General features: G+C 43.4%; 1 protein-coding gene across 4 annotated transcripts in view; it reads right to left on the bottom strand.

The window, feature by feature from the left end:
• PIGG (phosphatidylinositol glycan anchor biosynthesis class G) overlaps positions 1 to 22,255 on the bottom strand; it is a 504,708-nt gene that overhangs the window by 442,803 nt on the left and 39,650 nt on the right. For all 4 annotated transcript variants that reach the window (XM_029601816.1, XM_029601823.1, XM_029601838.1 and 1 more), the window contains exon 3: positions 2,331 to 2,540. In XM_029601816.1, coding sequence (XP_029457676.1) covers positions 2,331 to 2,540 — 210 coding nt within the window. The remainder of the gene's footprint in view (positions 1 to 2,330; positions 2,541 to 22,255) is intronic.

Here is a 22,255-nt window from a genome sequence, read left to right as displayed (position 1 = left end):
TATGCATGAAACACATGCACCTCAGACTTGTACAAATGTGCCGCCACCACTGTCAGGCACTTTAAATACGCATGGTGCTGACACCAGGCTGAAGGGCAGTATGCGAAACAGGAAGTGGTGTTTCATACTACAAATCTGATATATTTTGTGTGACCTGGAAATATCTGTGTGTGGGTATAAGCATTTTCCAGATTGAGAGAGCAAAACCACGTTCTTGTCCACCATTGCTTTGAAATTATCACACTGCTTCTGAAGAAGCTGCTCTGCTGTCTCTTTCATGCTCTTCAAAATGCCCCACATATACTGGCTTAAGAAGAACTGATAGGATGCTATGTGTGAACTGGGCCTAGTGCTAAAGCTTTCCTCCAAGGCAAGTCCAGGGTATGAGAATCCTGGGGGTGGCAGGAATGAATTCTCTACTGCTTGGCTCTCTTGGGAGCTAATTCAAACACCACTGAATGGTGCAGTAGTTGTTGCTTCTTGAATTTTGGAGCCTTCTGGACATAATATATCAGTCTGGCTTTTTGTTCATAGAGAGGGGCTCTCCTACATCATCTATTACATTTCCCAAAGGATATCATGGATACGGATTGCTAAGATATCCTAAGGGGCCTTCACAAATTGGAGAATGCCCACCATAATTAAGCTTTGGAATTTATTTCTCCTTCTGCAGTGTAAATGGAATAGCAGCACACCATTCTCTGAATAAAGCTTTGGAAGGAGACTTTCTCCTTAGTCAGAGAAGAGACCTGTTGACCCCTCCTGATCAGAGAAGTCCTCAGATACATAGCTGTACCCACAAGAATTTTACGAATACAAACCCAACTGATAGGTTAGAGACATGGACCTGGATCTCGCCTAGCTAGCAGTCAAGGCCTCAGAGAAGGGACAGCTTGTGTATTGGTCCCTAGATCTTGATAAACTCCTGCATCTCAGAGAAGAGTCCTCCCCTGATGGGTTGAAAATTATCTTTGGTGCAGAGATAACCTGTCAATTTCCATCCAGGAACCAGGATTGGAACCATTCTGCTGAGCACAGGAAGAAACACCAGTAGCGGCTGGACATCCTTCTGCAAGGATGTTGATGCTGGTTCACCAATGTTCTGAATCTTCCAATTCAAGGCCTCCTAGATTTTCCTATCCAGCTCCTTCTCGAAATTTGTGAATGCCAACACAGACTCGGAGGCAGGAGGGGAAGCCAGGTCTTCCTGGCATACCACACATAGTGGCCAACACCTATACTTTTGGAGACTGACAAGATTCCTGGGTTAGAACAAAGGATGAGTTCTCTTTACCATAAAATGCTTTGGGGGATTCATGTATGCTACCAAAATGTCCCTATTGTCAGCATCATGTATTGAAGGCGACCAATGCTTCTTGGCATTCATTTGATTGATGTCATCAGATCTCCGTGATGATGGAACAGAAAAGGCTGAACCCCTCTCTCTCTTCAAGGGGGAAGGTGAGAGGAAAGAAGACTAACTTTCTCCTTTCATTCGGTCTTTCAAGATGCCTCCCAAGGTTAGTTCAGCTCCCAGGTGCCTCGATGTCAAAGCCTTCCATGCAAATACTGATAAGTTGGACTTATTAATCTCTAAGTGCTTTACTTGAGTTCAAGCTGAGAACATCATTTCCTACAGGTCATAATCACACAAAAGGGGTAACCCCGGATGTTGTGGTCAGCCCAGATTATAGGACATATCTACCATGGGGATCCAAGATAGCATGAAGCTCTCGCACAAGCGGAACTTGTTGAAGCCACTTGCCTTCTTCTCTTTTAAGGGCACTGAACGAAAAATCAGTGCAGTGAAATCAAATGACTTGATATCTGAAAATAAAACTGTGATCAGTGTTGCTTTGATACACCAATGCTTGTGTATGACACAGCTGCTGAAAATACGGAAAATTCAGAAATGACCATAAAATCTACCTAGATGGCTAGAGGGAGAAAAGCACAAACGGTGAAAGACCAAAACCCAGCTCAGGAATTTCCACTAAGGCAGAAGGGTGATCAAAAAATGTGACGGTCCACAAAAGTTTTCAAATTTAAAGGGAGAAAAAACCATGGGGCCCCTCCAAGAACAATTCCTGTTCTTTCAGGAAGCAAAAAGTTCCCTAACAGCAGAAAACACAAAGAATCACTACCTGTGGGTTCCATGGAAAAGATGAGAGTGAAGAGGCTCCCTTGTGGACATGTGGCATCATGGCACTGTCAACGTTTCTAGAATTTAATTTCCATAACAGGCACCATCTGATGATGTCACCCATGTGTGAGGACTGCCATCCTGCTTGTCTTTGGAAAATCTGTAATACAATTAAATAAACACTTACCTCTGTGAAGTCTGAAACAAAAAATGAGGTTGTGCCATCATATTCCACAAAATGCTTTGGAAACAGTCTAACCCAAGTGTCATCTCCATAAAATATTATTCTTTTCCCTGCTGTTTTTGCTTGCCATATCAAGTTATCTTCCAGCAGCGCTGGGGAATTCAAGTTCATGATAACATCGATAAAACCAGGTATACTTCCAGTCATGAGTGCCTGTTAAAAACAGTAATGACATTTTAAAATCAACAGGCAACATGAATAGTAAAAAGCTAAAGCTAAGATTTAAGCCAGTAATAGAGGGTGCAAAATTTGTCAGTTTGTAAAATTTTGAATTAACAGACCATTTGCCCGAGAATTTAATTTTCGGCCACTTTTATAAAGAGAAACAAATTAAACAAAAAATCATATAAACAAACTATTTTGTAAATAATCATGGTAGGGCAAATTCCCCAAAAGTACAGAATTTAAGAACCAAATAAATGCCCCTTCGTGCTTTTTCTGAAAGTATTTGCTTATATTTAATTTTTTTTTTAGCTCTATTCCAATCCAAAGTACTGCTCAAAGAAGCACTGTAGAAAAAAACATATAAAAATATCACAATAACAAACACATTAAAATACTGAAACAGAATACATAAACTCTGGGGCTGATATTCAGCCGCAGAGTGGCCAGTTAAGTTAGCGGATATAACTTAACTATCTGGCTAACTTAATGGGAATATTCAGCGTTGCAGCTACACCACTGAATATTCCTGGCTATCTTAAAGTTAGTCTGATAAGTATATCCGGCTAACTTTAGGACAGCCCTATGGCGCGACCAGAGTTAGCCACATAGGTTAAGTGGCTAACTCTGGTCGCTAACTCTAAATCTCTTGCAGTTAGATGAATTTTTGATCAACAGTTGGGTACTAGATCAGCATCATGTCTGCTCCTCACAGCTCATCAAACTCATTCTGTGGTGAAGCCTCCCTGCCACCAGAAGTCCTCAGTATACCTACTCTCCAGCCTTGTCCAGTTCCTCCTCCTTGCCTGCAGCATGCCCAAGCCTCCGCCTGACACAACCCTGACTGTTCCCTGCTTCAATGCCTTTGCATTGCATCAGCCTTGGCTCCTTGCCCTGGCCCCTTGCATTGCCTTGAGGCCTCCAGGCCTTCTTGTTACTTGCCTTCCCTTGTGGCCTTCTTGCTCCTTTCCCTGCCTTTTGATCTATCTAGGCCTTGCTCTGTGGCCTATCTAGGATTCTCCTTGCCTTACCCAGCCCCTTCAGGCTTCCTGTATCCCTGCCTTTGGACCTTTATGTTCCTTGTTCTATGTTGTCCTTGTCTCGCCCTGTCCTGTTTTGACTTCGGGTCTCTGTGCTCAGTGTTCTTGTTTTGTCCTGCCTTGCCTGCATTCTAGTCTCAGTTCCAGTCCTTGCCTGCAGTCTGCTCCAGTATTAGCTCCTGCCCTTGTCAGCACTCACCAAGATGTACCAGTGCCACAGCCAAGCCCTACTGGCCCCCATTGTCCCAAAGGCTCCACCCATGGGAGTGGGTGCTGGCTAGGAGGAAGACTGACCCTAGTCCTCACCTGCCGTCTAGTGGCACTCCCTGGATGGTGTTCTCTGAGCCCAGATCAGTCAATCCTAACAGAATGCGAAGGGAAACCACTGTCCATTTGGAGGGCTATGAGATTCATAGCCAAGTCAGCAAGACTGATTTAAAATTATTTTGTTCAGACAGAAATGACCGTGATTCCGTCCCAGTACTACAAGATAACCTGCTGTTAAAGTACTCTGGAATCTGCATAGTATTTTTCTTGCACTGCCTGTCAGGTTCTAAATCCATCTCACTATCTTGACTGCATAGTCTCATTTTCCCAATTTTAATTTATGGGAATGCAAAAAATGCTGGTTTACCAATCCTGTCTCTCCGCTAAAGTTTGTACCAGCTGTGATGCACCTCAGCCCTATCCTCAATCAAGAATCCCATTGTCTGGTAAGTCAATTACATACAAGGCCCCTGCATTCTGGACATGCATTAAATGTAGAGAAAAAAAATGCTCTGCTCTTCCCACATTGCTTTAGATGTGATTCTCCTAATTCAAGCTGGTGGAAATGTTCCTGTATCCCAAGCTATCTGCCCCAAACATATAATGTCCCATCTGTACTGCCACCAAACCAGATCACACTGCAGTATTAAGAAACCCAGCTTGGGGGATCACGTGGTGTGATGAGCGGTGTCGGACGTGTCTGACTCTGCTCTGAGTGCAGTGACCCCTTGTCCACCGTCCTAAGAGTGCTTGGCGAGAAAGAAAATATAGTACAGTACAGAGAAGGCCTGCCTATGTCGATAACATCCTTTATGAATAAATCTCCAGTGGTGATGCCGGCAAAAATAGCGAAGAGAGATAAGGAGAAGCCTCGCGGTGGAGAAACCAAGATGGCGCCGGTCGCGGTGGAGGCCCCGCCGGGAGAAGGATCACCTAAGAAGCTCCCGCTACATTTATTTATTTATTATTTATTTATTTAAAGTCTCTTCTATACCGATAGCCGTTCGCACATCGTATCGGTTTACATAAAACAAAAAACTTTTGGGCGGAGCCCTTACAAGTAACCGAAGAATACAATTAACAGGAAGAGTGGATAATACTGAAAGGCATAACAAAATCAATAATCATTAAATAAATACAACAACTATAACATAATAACAATGTACAAATCCCACAGTGGCTGAGATTAAAGATGCAGTTATCACAGCCCTGGATAGAAAGCTTTCTGGCATTTCTGAACAGATCTCCTCTATACAGGCAGCCATCGCCGATTATGCTCCCCGACTGGATCGGGTGGAGGAGAGAACGTCCGCAGTGGAAGATAACGTGGTAACCCTTATCACTAAAGTGAGTGAAATGGAACAAACTTTACTACTTCAAGCAGATAAATTGGAAGATTTAGAAAATCGGGCACGGAGATCTAATCTCCGGTTTTTTGGGATACCAGAAACGATGGAGGAATCAGCACTGCAGAAAGAATTGATAAAATGACTGCCAGAAGCATTAGGCCTGCCAGACTTGGCAGGTTCACTAGAAATAGAGCACGCACATCGCCTGGGACAAAAACTGGTGGGACAAAACAGACCGCGGATTGTCATAATCAAGCTACTAAATTTCCATCACAAGCAAGTTATTCTTCAGGTGGCACGCAGACAGGCAGATCTCCAGTACCAGGGCTCTTCGGTCCGCGTGGCATCGGATTTCTCCGCGAAGGTCGCCACCCTGCGTAGATCTTATGCCCCGTTTGCGGTCAGCTCATAGAGAAAAATATCCGCTTCACTATGCAATACCCTGCCAAGCTCCAGGTTAATTATGGAAGCAAGTGGACCACCTATGACTCGTTGGAAGCGACTAATGCCTTTTTGGCGGAGTTAAATAAGTGAACTTTCTTATTACAATCTCACTGCTTCATTATAAGTGTTAAATGACGGTGGATGGGAATCATGTCACTCTGTCACTCTAACACACGGATGATCTCTGTATTAGGTTTATTAAGCCTAATAGGGTTTCTATGGAAATGGAAGGGGGGAAGGGTTGGAACAGGGGACCAGGGGCTCAGGAGTAATTGGGATTTCCATATTTATGTATCCAGAGTTTTCTTATATCTTCCGGGATTAAGGGGCGACTACTATGATGTTCACAGCAAGGGGTATTGTGCATGGGGCGGGTTAGGCAGGGAACCCAACTCTTTTTCCTGTCTTTACTGGTTTCAGGGATATTGTACTTGCCATCATTTCATTTATGGCGGGAAAATCTAGAATTATATCATGGAAACACAGTTGGCCTAGGATCACCTATAAACGTACCAAAAGTATTTTCAACAGTTACGGAGACTGAAAGCCAATGTTGTATGTCTTCAGGAGGACGCATTTAAATGCTGTGGAAAGTGCAAAGTTAAGTAGAGAGTGGTAGATACTTGTCATTTTGCTCCAGCTAAAGGAAAAAAAGGCAGGGTGGCAATACTTATAAACAAAAATACCCCACTAACGATTATGAAAGAAATAGCTGATGTGGATGGGCGGTATATCTTGATTATAGGGGTTGTCACCTTGTGTAACATATATGGCCCCAACATACATGATCCACTATTTTATAATTGCCTATTAATATCATCCTAGGCAATGCGGAAGGGGAATTAATAGTGGTAGGGGATCTGAACTGCATCCATAAGGGCTCATCTTGATAAATCACAACTGCCGAAGGGTTACAAACCTCAAGCATCTACTGGGGGTAACTATTAAATAAACACTTGAGGTTTACTTGATGATTGGAGGGTATTGCATCCCGATGCTAGGGAATATTCACGTTTCACGAGCATATGGTACCATGTCCCCGAATTGATTACATCTTAATCTCCGAGAATCTGTTTAGTAATAATAGCGGAGGCCGAATATGGGAGTCATAGCTATAGCGGATCATGCCCCGGTGTGGGTAGATATTTGGTTTGCACCAGCTGGGGGTCGCTAAAATAAATTGAGACTCCCAGGTCATTTAAACAATGACCCTTACTTCCACAAGTTCTTGCAGCAGAAATGGGAGAACTATGTAACTAATTAATAACCAGCATCGTGACAACCCCTGAATTGTTTGGGAAACAAGTTAAAGCGGGGTACTAAGGGGGGAAAAAAATTGCCTACTGTATAAGGAAAAACAAGCAATTTTAACAGGTTGCCATTCTAGCTTTGGAGGCTCAGCTAACTCAAGCAAAAAATTATGGCAGAGAAAAACCTTCCATATCTCAAAACGCTTCTTATCAGGCATGTCTAATGCTTTAAACCCATTTAGATTTGCGGGCACAAAGGGCTTTTACCATTCTTTGAGCATCATCTATTCCGCCATGATAAGTCTGGGAAGCTTTTGGCAAGTTATGGTGGCCATCAAGCGAAAAAATTTGTCTTTTATTAGTAAGCTGAAATCCTCAACAGGAAATTGGGTACATAAACATCTGAAATTTGCTAAATCTTCCGCCTCTTTTACGAGTCCTTGTATACTGAGGATAGGGAGGGGTCGAAAGTGGAGGAGCAGGCTTTCTTTAAAGATTTAAACCTCCCTCAATTGGCGGTATGACTTGGAAAGGTTATTGAAACCTATTACGGAGATGGAGCTGCAATATGTTATCAAGTCAAGTAAAGGAAAAAAATCTCCAGGTCCTGATGGCCTCTCATCCAAATATTATAAAATGTTATGCCCATATGTAAAAGAGTCATTAGTAAATTTCTATAATCATGCCTGGGCGACGGGGGCATTCCCAGCCTCTTTTAATCAGACTTATATTACAGTATTGCCCAAACCGGGTAAGGACCTCTCTCAAGCGTCTTCTTACAGACCCATTTCTTTATTGAACTGTGATTTGAAACTTTATGCTAGAATATGGGCCCTCCGTTTGGGGTCGGTACTGCCTGGTTTAATATCACCATACCAAGCTGGTTTTGTCAAGGGCAGACATGCGGGTGCTCATATCATAAGACTACTCTCAGCTATTGAAATCTCAATCCACAGAAAGGAATCAGCTATGGTGGTGGGATTCGATTCAGAGAAGGCTTTCGATAGAGTATCATGGGATTACATGTTTTCAGTCCTGGAACGCTACGGCTTTCCTCCTCATTTAATCACAGCCATCTCTATTTTATATTGTAACCCAGCCTCATATATATTAGCTAATGACTCCATTTCTGGAGCTATCAAGATTCAGAGAGGGGTACGGCAAGGCTGCCCACTTTCCCCAATTTTATATATTTTATCCTTAGATCCCTTACTACGTAAACAAGCAGAATCTCCGGACATACTGGGTTTTACTTACCACCAAGTGGGATTTCGGATAGCCGTCTTTGCAGATGACATGTTGATGTATGTGAGTAGCCCAGTTCACTCTCTCCCTTATGTCCTATCTATCCAACGGGACTTTGGCCGTTTTGCAGGCCTGAAAATAAACACTGACAAATCCGAGGCCTTGGATATTTCGGGAACCTTACAGTGTTCCTGTCCTGGTTCTTTCCCTTTAAAATGGGTTTCTGAGAAAATAAAGTTTCTAGGCATATATATCCCTGCACACCAGAGTAAACTATATGCATATAATATTACTCCACTGAAAGACAAATTGGTTAAAAAATTACAAGCTTGGCGAAGTCTGCCCTTATCAATTTCCGGGAAGGTTTTGTTAATGAAAAATGATGGAAATATCCAAGTGGCTCTACGTCTTTCATATGCTGCCTGTTTGGGTGAAGTCTACTAATCTTCGAGACACCCAAACGGAAATAAAAAAATATCTTTGGGGAGGGAGGAGAGCCCGCATTTCTTTACCCTTACTTGTGAGACCACCTAGAGAGGGTGGACTGGGCTGTCCGGATTTAGGAATATATAATCAGGCTAGTTTACTAAGGCATATTAGAAACTGGATATTAGATACTGAATTGTGTTCGCCTATAGGCTATTACAAGCAATTATTGACTCCAAACGCCCCGGTAGCGGTACTTCATGCAACCCCACACGCTATGATTATCAGGCCCCTTCAAATTATGTGGAAGGCCCTGTGCAAGAGTATGAAGATTAACCCTTATTCTACTGCTTGTCTCTCCATATGGGGCAACCCAATGTTTCCTCCAAGCATGGATCAATTTGTGTTCCGCCACTGGAAGTCATTAGGATTACAATTCTTTACTCAATTTCTCAGTAGTCCCTCAACAGAGAGCTATGTTTATTTATTTATTTATTTTTAGTTTTTATATACCGATGTTCCTGTATAATATACATATCACACCGGTGTACAAGGAAGTAAAACTGTCGCCGCGTGGGCGGCTTACATTGTAAAAATTAACAGAGAAACATGAGAGAAATATGAAAGGCGCATAAAAGAGCTTAGATGTTATGAGCTTTGAAGACCTGAAGATTCAATTTCCTTTGGACAACAGGGACTTTTATGGATTTCTCCAAGTTCGTCACTATATACAGGAAGAAACTCGAAAAAACCCTCTCTTTCTTCAATTTCAAGCTTTGTATAGCCTGTTGAGAGGTCCTGATGGTAAACGTATCAAATGCTCTCAATATTACAAGGCGCTCATAGCTCTTCAATCTCAAAAAGGCATAGACTTACTGCTTATGCGTTGGAATAAACACCTCTCAACACCATTTAAGAGATCGGACCTACTTTATTGTTTTCAGCGGATTCCTAGTATAGTGGAAAATGTCAGCCTACGAGAAAAACAATTCAAATTTCTACACCAGGCTTACTTTGACCAGCAAAAAGCACATTACATGGGAGTTGTTTCGGAAAAGCACTGCTTGAGATGTTCTCACCCTAAACCAGATTATTTGCATTGTTTTTGGTCATGTCCTTTAGTGCAACGCTTTTGGAGTTCTTTGCAGATGATGGTCCAAGCATTATGGGCAGACTTCTTCCACTTAGCCTGGAGATTTGGCTATTCAGGTTGCCCGAGACCCTACCGACAGAGGCCCAAATCCAATTGTTAGGGAAAGTCTTGATAATCGCGCCAAGGCAGCGATATTGGCTCAGTGGACTCTTCCGCATCCAACTTCAATAGAAACATGGAAAGCAAAGTTTCATCAGCTACTGCATATGGAATATCTCACAGCAATACAGGGATCTGATAAGCAACGTATGAAAATGCATTCTATCTGGCATGCTTACGTTAAAACTGCACCTAAGGAACTTCAGTGCTACGTCAAGGACCCACGCTTAAAATTTATTTAAGTCTATACCAGGCATTTATGGTGCCTGACGCCAACCCTGGTGTATGGCAGAAGGGCATTTACGATAGTTAGTATAGTCTCCCTGTTATGTTAGCTGAAGGGTGGTTCGCCCTGTTCTGTTGTTATTTGAACTAACATCGAATGGTCTCTGTGTTTTCCGGATGTACCACAACACGCATACAAACACATTATAAATAACAGACATACGCTAGCCTAGACTGTGGGCACATTATACCATGACCTCGGAAGAATCTCATTCTTGAAATCGTCGGTTCAGTGTGCTGCGGTTCAGTGTGCTGCGGCAGTCAAAAAAGCAAACAGAATGTTGGGAATTATTAGAAAGGGAATGGTGAATAAAACAGAAAATGTCATAATGCCTCTGTATTGCTCCATGGTGAGACCGCACCTTCAATACTGTGTACAATTCTGGTCGCCGCATCTCAAAAAAGATATAATTGCGATGGAGAAGGTACAGAGAAGGGCTACCAAAATGATAAGGGGAATGGAACAACTCCCCTATGAGGAAAGAGGTTAGGACTTTTCAGCTTGGAGAAGAGACGACTGAGGGGGGATATGATAGAGGTGTTTAAAATCATGAGAGGTCTAGAACAGATAGATGTGAATCGGTTATTTACTCTTTCGGATAGTAGAAAGACTAGGGGGCACTCCATGAAGTTATCATGGGGCACATTTAAAACTAATCGGAGAAAGTTCTTTTTTACTCAACGCACAATTAAACTCTGGAATTTGTTGCCAGAGAATGTGGTTCGTGCAGTTAGTATAGCTGTGTTTAAAAAAGGATTGGATAAGTTCTTGGAGGAGAAGTCCATTACCTGCTATTAAGTTCACTTAGAGAACAGCCACTGCCATTAGCAATGGTAACATGGAATAGACTTAGTTTTTGGGTACTTGCCAGGTTCTTATGGCCTGGATTGGCCACTGTTGGAAACAGGATGCTGGGCTTGATGGACCCTTGGTCTGACCCAGTATGGCATTTTCTTATGTTCTTATGTTCCCCTTTTTTGCCTTCTTTTCTTTTACCCTTTCATCCCTTTGCTCTTCACGTTGATGGATATAACATGTAACTCTGTATGATGCTCCGATCCCCTGGTCAGGATGGGTGGGGGGAGGAGGAGAGTACATTACTGATGGGGGTGGGTGGTAGGGAGAAAACATAAAAATCTAATGGTAAAACCCGGTGTCATTTGTGTTGCCAGGAGGTTGTTAAATTTGTACCTGCTGAGATGCCATGTCTGTACTGGTGCGACTGCGAGTGAGTGTGGTAACAATGTTAATATATCACAGTTTCAGGATTTTAATGATGGTACCATATTTTTCACAAAACTGTTTTGCCATATTCGTGACTGTTCTTTCATGGTTGTATGCCTGTTCTTGGATAAGTTTTGCTGTTAATAAACATAATTATACAAAAAAGAAACCCAGCTTGCCCAAATAATTTAAAAGACACTCCAGATAATTTCTCTTACCATAGACCTGTGGCTGAAAGTGCCGGTAATCAAAAGTCTCAGAGGAAAAATAAACAACTGCCTGTAAAAGTTTAAGCACAATTGAAACACCTGCTGCAGACTTAACTTGCCTGAGAGATCTTAATGGCTTACCTGCAAAGACACAGCCTGCACCTAGCCTCAGAGAAGCTTGTCCAAAAGCCCATTCTGACAACTGAAAATCAACAGAAGTCAAAATCAATTCCTGGAAAAAAAAATACCATGCAATCTGGCTTCCTTACTGATCTTTTTCCTTTGAGTCAGTCAATTACACTTCTGAAACCTCTCCGGTGCCGTATCCTTCTGACCTGTCACAGACCTTCAGAAAAAAAACAAGCAAGGTAAAAACTACTCAGGCTAATTCTATTTCTGGCTCTGAAAAGATAAAACTACTTTCAGAATCCACCCAGGATAATTTTACACTGGTAAATGTGCCAAATAACCCTGCTCTGATAATACTGCCTTTTTCTCCTGAAACCTTAGAACAGAAGGACTTAATTAGTGCTGCCGCAGAAGATCTGCTAACCACAATTTCAGCCCATAGGCAACTAACATTACCTCTGCATCCTAAGAAAATTGTCTGCCATTTTTCTCACCTGCCTATGCTTCCCTTCAGATTAAACCAGCTTCTGAAACTGACTCCATTCCGGTTGATCCACTCTAGAGGAGGCAGTCTATGTTATCCATTTAGTATGTGGAGAACACAGCTTTAACCACCCACTTTTTACAGACACTGTACCCACTCTTAAGACATTCTGGGGAAACTCTTCTTACTTATCTGCCTCATAGAAAGGTTGAATCTATATATCACCCAGAGATTCTGAGCCCAATTCACCTGCTCCACTTCATGGAAAATCCAGAACAGTCATCTCTCTTCCAAAATAACTTGCACCTGCAACCCTGCTTCAGTAAGGGACAGTCTCTCCATGCTCAAATGCAAGGCTGCCCATTATTCCAGACATCCAGCACCCTGACAGATGTACTGTGGCTCCTGCTACCCAGCTGCCCTGGACCAGTCCAATCCTGGGAGGACTCCATTCCTTCATTCCTCCGACAGAGAAAGACTTTCAGGTGCCATCTCAGCCTCAAGGGATCCTTGTGCTAAGGGCCTAACTTCATACCTATCCTATGCCAGTGGTCCAGCCTGCCCAGAATCCCTAGCCAGGAACTTCATATTTCACTCACCCCATGATGGGAGCCCAACTTCCCACTCACCCTGTGCCAGTGGTTCGGTATACAAAAGATTTTTAGCCTGTGAACTTATCTCTCAGTCACCTTGTGGCAGTGGCCCAGCCTATCAGTCACTCCAAATCAGCAGGTCCCTTACATAGGCATCCTATCCACCACTCTCAGCAGCCAGAAGAAGGTGCAGTCCACCATCCACAGAAGGATCCAGTCAGCCCAGGAGGGGGCTTCAGTTCAGTTCCAGGCAGCCAAAGAGAGGGCTCCAGCTCTGACCCAGGCATCCCCGCACTCAAGCCATCCCCCCACTCAAGCCAGTCCGCCCAGCAGGGGACACCTGTCCTGGCAAATAACTTTCTGGCCAAGCCTCGCCTTGCCTAATCAGCTATAACTCCCATGGAAAATGGGACCCAGGAGGAGAGGGGTCTCAAAAGGAGGGGAACTAATATGATTTCACCTGCTACACAGCTTCATCATACCCTGACTATGATACTTTCCTGCCAGCAGAGGTCTCCTTGGAGCTCTATTCCATGCTATTGTGATAATAAAATTTATTAGGGCCATCTGTTTAGTGGAAATTCACCAAAAGGGTTCCAGGGGGCACTGCTGGTCTTGAAACTGTCTCTGAAGCTGTCTCACACTTAGATAACAGAAAAACATATGTATCACTTTGTAGTTTTAGGAAAAACAATGAAGAGTTATAAAATGTAGATCTTCAAGGTTAGTTAGTTTCCCAGGGCTCTGTGGAATGTTAGAAGTAAGCAAATGTTTCCTTTTACCTTGTGACCCTAAATCAAAGGAGTGTTGTTTAATTACTAGGCAAAACTGTATTTAAGAATGACCAATTCAATCACAAATTAAGTCAGTTTCTTAGGCTTACAAAGCTGACTTCCTTATACGCATAAGAAATAAAGACTTTTGTTCATGAGAAATACGGTACACTGTCTCTATTTTCCTGTTGTCCTTTGGTAAACATTTTTCATTGCAGATGGTGCATTGTGCGGGAATCAAAGAGGGGAGTGCTGGCCTGGCCTGAGCCGGGGAGAGGACGCCTACTGACCTGGGGACAGGACACGCACAGCCATTCCCTCTCTTGATTCGAACAGAATACAGGACACAGGATCCCTGAAGGTATTTTTAATCTTTTTCTCTTTGTTTTTTTGTGCTGTACCATTTGTATTGCACTAACATTGAGACCTTTAAGGGAAATGTGTTTACTCATTGTTTTGCACTGTTTTCAAGTGACTTGTGTGTTCCTATGAATAACAAAGCGTTCAGTATTACAAAGGTACCTGATAAAGCCAGTAGTAGCTTATACGACAGGGCACACGGCTTTAGAAATACCTTACAGCTTAAACAGACAGGGCGCAAGGCAGTGGCAGCCTGCTGCTTAACGGATAGGGCGCAAGGCTCCACCAAAGCCGGCAACAAGAAAAAAAAACCCTGCTGCTTACATGACAGGGCGCAGGGCAGTAAAACCAGCAGCTAACAATCAGGGCGCTAGGCTTCTGCATAAAAATACCGGGCCCGGTGAAATACAGGGAGGTGAAATCCCTGGATATACAGCCTAAGGTTAATAGGCTGGGACAGTCTAGGCAGACCAAAATCAGGGAGACGAATTCTCTGGGAAAGTCTGACTGGGATACAGGGAGACAAATTCCCTGGGAATATAGCCTTGGAAAAGGCTAGGATAAGTATGGGAAGTGCACCTCTGCTTATGATATAAAAACAGAAAAAGAAAAAAAGAGAAAAAGGGGGTAGAACAGACAATAAAAGTACAAAATAAAAAGTAAACGCTAGAATAGACAAGGGGATACCAGATTTCTTTGGAAATCTTGAATATAAGGAATATTTGACACAAAAGGAGAGAGTCTGTAATCAGACAAAGAACCCTGCTTGAGAAAAAAAAAAGGAAGATTTACCCAGCAAAGAAATACCAGAACCAAGGGTCCCTTACAATTCATTTTCACCGAGCGCTATAACAATCTAGAGGGGTTTTTTTCTATTAAATGGTTTGTTAATCTCTGCATTAGCTACAACTCCTGCATACAGGGAAACGGTGTCTATTATGATGCAGGGTATTTTTGAGACCTGCTTATATATCCATTAGGAAAAGAGTTATGCAAGTGTTGCTGCCTATTAACCAAACTTCAAATCTCTGCTATGGTAGACTGGTTTGAAAGATTTCTTTTTGGTCAAATGCACTATTTCTTTTTTATCTATTTTGGGGATGCCCATTGTAGACTATTTTTACTTAAGGAAAACTTATTAAAAGTGATTGCGAATTATTTATCTGTATATTTGCTAATAAATGTGTACTGGAAAAAACTATTCAAGGAAATTTAACAGTAGTGCCAGTTAGCCTATGGTTTAAAGCCCTTGCCCTGCTGGCAAGACTGAGGGATTATTAGAGGAACATAAAAAAGGGAAAGTGGAGCTTGCAATCTGGTTTTTATTTATGTCTGATATCTGCTGGGAACAATGAGAGGGGAGGATCACCTTGCTGGTGGCTGAAAGGAATCAGTAAGTTTTTGCTTGGGACATTGTCTTTTTAAAAGTATTGGGGCAAACTTAACTATTTGGGAATATTATTTAGTGTGCTTGTGCCTTTAATAGTCAGAAAGGCAGTAAATAAACAAGTTAGACTTTGTATTTTTAGTCAGTCAATAAGGTAGCACTAGGTAGGCAGTGAATAAACAAGTTAGACTGTTTGTATTTTTAGTCAGTCAATAAGGTAGAAGTAGGTAGTGTGTTTATTTTTAAAAGTCTGCAGAACTGAGTATTCTCCAGACTTTTAAAGAGTTGAGTGTTTGTATTTAATACTAACTGAGTGCTTGTATTGAAAAAAAAAAACCCCCAACCCAAAAAGTAGCCAGAAGCTAGAAATAAGCTAGGAGCAGTGTATACCAAAGTAAAAAAGTCGAATAGTTCAGCTCAGTTACTCACCTTCCAAAGGTGTTGAGGTAGTGTGATTGGGTTTGAATAGGGACCAACATTTGTTAATCAAGGGAGCAGTGAGTCACTCAGGCTGACTAACTGAAGTTAGACTGTTTGTATTTTCCAACCCTCCCACCCCTCGCCCACCCATCCCTAGCTCATCCCTTAATTTATAGGCAGGTGCCACTTTCACCAAAAAAAAAAAAAAACCATCAACAAAAACTTTATTGAGAATTCACTCAGACCCCGGTAGGCCACTACCAGACACATTGTGAATTCACTAATACATTTAAAGGAAGTTAGACACATTCCTACTCCCATAGCAACTTAAAACTTAACTAGGAACTGATCAAAATTGAGATGAAGGCAGCAGTCCAGCAGCAAGAGGGGGCTTCCCAGTCTTTTGCATCGAGTGTCACATGTATGATTTTTTACCCACCGGTGAGAAGTTGTACATGTGCATGCGATGCAAAGAGCTCCTGGCTCTCAGAGAACGAGTCTGATCTCTGGAAGCTAGAGTGGCAGACCTGGAGGAGCTGAGGCAGACAGAGAGGTATATAGATGAGACCTTCAGGGACATAGTAGTCAAGTCCCAACTTCAGACTGGCAGCCCTGGTGCTGCCTTGGAGGAAGAAGGTCTCATGATGGGAGAGCACCAACCAGGTGTAGCAGGAAAGGATCCTGTAGCAAGGACCTGCTCTCCAGGTGATGCATTATCCTTTCGCACTGAGGATATCTCCCCAAGGCCTACTGCCCAGGAGAGAAGGGTTAGGTCGGCCGTCATAGTTGGTGATTCGATTATTAGGAATGTAGATAGCTGGGTGGCTGGTGGGCATGAAGATCGCCTGGTAACATGCCTACCTGGTGCGAAGGTGGCGGACCTCACGCGTCACCTAGATAGGATTTTAGACAGTGCTGGGGAGGAGCCGGCTGTCGTGGTACATGTGGGCACCAACGACATAGGAAAATGTGGGAGGGAGGTTCTGGAAGCCAAATTTAGGCTCTTAGGTAGAAAGCTTAAATCCAGAACCTCCAGGGTAGCATTCTCTGAAATGCTCCCTGTTCCACGCGCAGGTCACCAGAGGCAGGCAGAGCTCCGGAGTCTCAATGCGTGGATGAGACGATGGTGCAAGGAAGAGGGATTCAGTTTTGTTAGGAACTGGGGAACCTTTTGGGGAAGGGGGAGTCTCTTCAGAAGGGATGGGCTCCACCTTAACCAGGGTGAAACCAGACTGCTGGCGCTAACCTTTAAAAAGGAGATAGAGCAGCTTTTAAACTAGAACAAAGGGGAAAGCAGACAGTCGCTCAGCAGCGCATGGTTCGGAGAGAGATATCTTTAAAGGATACTAATGATGCATTAGAATTAGGGCATCCCGACAGTGAGGTTCCAATAATTAGAAAAGTAGTCCAAGTGCCTGTAACTAAAAACTCACCTGAGCTAAAAAATTCTAACTTATCCCTATCAATTAAAAAACAGAATGAAAATACAAACAAAAAACAAACTTTGAAATGTTTGTATGCTAATGCCAGAAGTCTAAGAAGTAAGATGGGAGAATTAGAATGTATAGAAGTAAATGATGACATAGACTTAATTGGCATCTCAGAGACATGGTGGAAAGAGGATAACCAATGGGACAGTGCTATACCGGGGTACAAATTATATCGCAATGACAGAGAGGAGCACTCGGGAGGAGGTGTGGCACTTTATGTCCGGGATGGCATAGAGTCCAACAGGATAAACATCCTGCATGAGACTAAATACAAAATTGAAACTTTATGGGTAGAAATCCCTTGTGTGTCGGGGAAGACTATAGTGATAGGGGTATACTACCGTCCACCTGGTCAAGATGGTGAAATGCTAAGAGAAATTAGGGAAGCTAAACAAATTGGTAGTGCGGTAATAATGGGAGACTTACCCCAATATTGACTGGGTAAATGTATCATCGGTACATGCTAGAGATATAGGGGTAGATTTTTAAAAACTGCGTGATCGCGTACTTTTGTTTGCGCAGCAGGCGCAAACAAAAGTATGCTGGATTTTATAAGATAAGCGCGTAGCCGCACGTATCTTCTAAAATCCTGGATCGGCGTGCGCAAGGCTGCCGATTTTGGGCAGCTGGCGCGCGCCAAGCCGCGCAGCCTGCCTCCGTTCCCTCCCTTCTTCTACCTAACCCACCCCCCCCGGCCCTATCTAAACCCCCCCCCCCACCTTTATCCATGGATTTACGCCTCCCGGAGGGAGACATAAATCCACGCGTGCCAGCGGGCTGCTGGCGCGCCGAGACCCGACCCGGGGGCGGTTCCGGAGGGCGCAGCCACGCCCCGAAACGCCCCCGGGCCGGCGCCACACCCCGGGCCCGCCCCCAAACGCCGTGCCACGCCCCCCAAACCCGGCGTCCCTCGGCGACGCCCCCGACACGCCCCTTTTCAGAAACCCCGGGACTTACGCGAGTCCCGGGGTTCTGCGCACGCCGGCGGCCTATGGAAAATAGGCGCGCCAGTGCGCAAGGCCCTGCTCGCGTAAATCCGGGTGGATTTAAGCGAGCAGAGCTTTGAAAATCCGCCCGATAAAGTTTCTGGATGGAATAAATGACATTTTTATGGAGCAATTGATCCAGGAACCGACAAGAGAGGGAGCAATTTTAGATCTAATTCTCAGTGGAGGACAGGATTTGGTGAGAGAGGTAACAGTGGTGGGGCCGCTTGGCAATAGTGATCACAATATGATCAAATTTGAATTAATGACTGAAAGGGAAACAGTAAGCAAATCCATGGCTCTCATGCTAAACTTTCAAAAGGGAAATTTTGATCAAATGAGAAAAATTGTAAGAAAAAAACTGAAAGGAGCAGCTACAAAAGTAAAAAGTGTGCAAGAGGCGTGGTCAGTTAAAAATTACCATTCTAGAAGCACAGTCCAGATGTATTCCACACATTAAAAAAAGAAAGAAGGTAAAACGATTACCGGTATGATTAAAAGGAGAGGTGAAAGAAGCTATTTTAGCCAAAAGATCTTCATTCAAAAATTTGAAGAAGGATCCAAAAGAAGAAAATAGGATAATGCATAAGCATTGGCAATTTAAATGTAAGACATTGATAAGATAGGCTAAGAGAGAATTTGAAAAGAAGTTGGCAGTAGAAGCAAAAACTCACAGTAAAAACTTTTTAAAATATATCCGAAGCAGAAAGCCTGTGAGCGAGTCAGTTGGACAGTTAGATGATCGAGGGGTTAAAGGTACACTTAGAGAAGATAAGGCCATTGCAGAAAGATTAAATGATTTCTTTGCTTCGGTGTTCACTGAAGAGTATGTTGGGGAGATACCCGTTCCAGAGAAGGTTTACATGGGTAATGATTCAGATGGACTGAACCAAATCACGGTGAACCTAGAAGATGCAGTAGGCCTGATTGATAAATTGAAGAGTAGTAAATCACCTGGACCGGATGATATACACCCCAGGGTTCTGAAGGAACTCAAAAATGAGGACCCCTTTAGGGTCCTGCACAGCTAAAAGGGAATTAATAGTTGTACTCCCCAAGGAGATTCTTTTTTCATGCAAAAGGTCTCATGCACTAAAAGCAATGAATTCCACTTAAAAAGGGTAGTGGAAGAATGAAAAAGCCCCCCCCCCTTCCCACCCCTTCACTGGAGAGAATGTTAGAAGACCAGAGACATTTTCCTTAGCAGGGCCGATGCGGCTGCTGGCACCTAAAATGGCTGCCACTCAGATTTGCAGGCTCCGCTCCCCCAGAAGGGCTTGCCCAGGGCTCAATAGAAAATGGCATGTAGAACTCGCCCTGAAATATCTTCCATGAGAATTATCTTCCACCAGAAATACCTTCCTCTGCTGCCACACCAAATCAGCAATGGGCTCCCTCCAGGCAGCTTCTGCAGATGAACTGCCATGCCAGCCTCCACATAATGGAAGCATTTCTTGGGAAGTGCCATGAGGCCCATAAATATCTTCCCCTGCACCACAAACTCCAATGGAACATAAGAACATAAGAAAATGCCATACTGGGTCAGACCAAGGGTCCATCAAGCCCAGCATCCTGTTTCCAACAGTGGCCAATCCAAGCCATAAGAACCTGGCAAGTACCCAAAAACTAAGTCTATTCCATGTTACCATTGCTAATGGCAGTGGCTATTCTCTAAGTCAGAGCTTTCCAAAGTGTGTGTCGGGACACATTAGTGTGTCGCCTGTAGTGTGGAGGTGTGTCGCCCAGTCCACAGGGCCGGCGGAAGCAGGGAACTATAGCAGGAAGATCGGCGGGCAGTGGTGGAGCTTACATCACCACGACCCGAAGAAAAGGGTCACGTTCACTCCTCCTCCTTCCTGCCTGTGCAGCCCTGGAAGAAAAACGTTGCCGGAGCCGCATCTGCTGCGTACAGAAGAAGAGCAGCATTAATGGGCCGTTGCGGATCCCACGTCGCGACGGCCCGAGAAGAGGAGGAAACCCGATAGCAGGGCCGCTGCGGATCCCACGTCGCGGCAGCCCGAGAAGAGGAGGAAACCCGATAGCAGGGCCGCTGCAGATCCCATGTCACGGCCAGGGAAGATCAGGGCCTCTGAAGAGCCCATCCTTCGGCAACCCGTGCAGAGGGACAGCATGTGCCAGTGAGAGCCTGTGCTTGAGCAAGAGAGCATGTAGGAGTGAGAAAGCCTGTGTGTGTGAGAGTGAGACAGCATGTGCACGAGAGAGACAGTATGTATGTATGTATGAGAGAGAGGCATGTGAGAGTGAGAGTGAGAGCTGTGGATGTGTGAGATTGCATGTGAGTGAGAGCCTGTGTGTGTGAGAATGTGTGAGATAGCGTGTGAGAATGAGAACCTGATTGTGTGTTTGAGGGAAGACAGATGGAGAGAAAAGAAATAGAAAAAAAGACTCTGTAAAAGGAATTGGCAAAAAAACAAGAAAGGAAAGGTGGAAAAAAAAGCCTGTGACCAACCGATTAGAAAACTAAGATCAGACAGCAAAGGTAAAAAAAAAAATTACTTTTTAGTGATTGGCACATGTAATCTTTGGGAATGTGCAAGAGTAGCACTTTCTCTAAGCCGATCTCACAATGTACGAGATCAGCATGGAGGAAGTGGAAGCCTGCAAATATTTATTATGAGATAGGTTGTATTGTGAAACATTTTATTTATGTATATATTTAAGGAAACATACATAAATTGTTGAAATACCTTTTGTTCGTTTAACCTTTAACTTCTGGTTTGCTGATAGACTGAATTACTGTGTCACGAAATTATGTCTGTCTAAAACGTGTGTCACCAACATGAAAAGTTTGGAAAGCTCTGCTCTAAGTGAACTTAATAGCAGGTAATGGACTTCTCCTCCAAGAACTCATCCAATCCTTTTTTAAACACAGCTATACTAACTGCACTAACCACATCCTCTGGCAACAAATTCCAGAGTTTAATTGTGCATTGAGTAAAAAAGAACATTCTCCGATTAGTTTTAAATGTGCCCCATGATAACTTCATGGAGTGCCCCCTTGTCTTTCTAGAATCGAAAGAGTAAATAACCCATTCACATCTACCCATTCTAGACCTCTCATGATTTTAAACACCTCTATCATATCCCCCCTCAGCCGTCTCTTCTCCAAGCTGAAAAGTCCTAACCTTTTTAGTCTTTCCTCATAGGGGAGCTGTTCCATTCCCCTTATTTTGGTAGCCCTTCTCTGGACCTTCTCCATCGCAATTATATCTTTTTTGAGATGCAGCGACCAGAATTGTACACAGTATTCAAGGTGCGGTCTCACCATGGAGCAATACAGAGGCATTATGACATTTTACGTTTTATTCACCATTCCCTTTCTAATAATTCCCAACATTCGGTTTGCTTTTTTGACTGCCGCAGCACACTGAACAGACTATTTCAATGTGTTATCCACTATGACACCTAGATCTCTTTCTTGGGTTGTAGCACCTAATATGGAACCCAACATTGTGTAATTATAGCATGGGTTATTTTTCCCTATATGCATTACCTTGCGCTTATCCACATTAAATTTCATCTGCCATTTGGATGCTCAATTTTCCAGTCTCACAAGGTCTTCCTGCAATTTATCACAATCTGCTTGTGATTTAACTACTCTGAACAATTTTGTGTCATCTGCAAATTTGATTATCTCACTCGTCGTATTTCTTTCCAGATAATTTATAAATATATTGAAAAGTAAGGGTCCCAATACAGATCCCTGAGGCACTCCACTGTCCACTCCCTTCTTCTGAGAAAATTGTCCATTTAATCCTACTCTCTGTTTCCTGTCTTTTAGCCAGTTTGCAATCCACGAAAGGACATCGCCACCTATCCCATGACTTTTTACTTTTCCTAGAAGCCTCTCATGAGGAACTTTGTCAAACGCCTTCTGAAAATCCAAGTATACTACCATCTACCGGTTCACCTTTATCCACATGTTTATTAACTCCTTCAAAAAAGTGAAGCAGATTTGTGAGGCAAGACTTGCCTTGAGTAAAGCCATGCTGACTTTGTTCCATTAAACCATGTCTTTCTACATGTTCTGTGATTTTGATGTTTAGAACACTTTCCACTATTTTTCCTGGC

The sequence above is a fragment of the Rhinatrema bivittatum genome, chromosome 1 (assembly GCF_901001135.1).
Source record: "Rhinatrema bivittatum chromosome 1, aRhiBiv1.1, whole genome shotgun sequence".
In the NCBI taxonomy this organism is placed as follows: domain Eukaryota; kingdom Metazoa; phylum Chordata; class Amphibia; order Gymnophiona; family Rhinatrematidae; genus Rhinatrema; species Rhinatrema bivittatum.
This window is presented reverse-complemented; position numbering and strand designations above follow the sequence as displayed.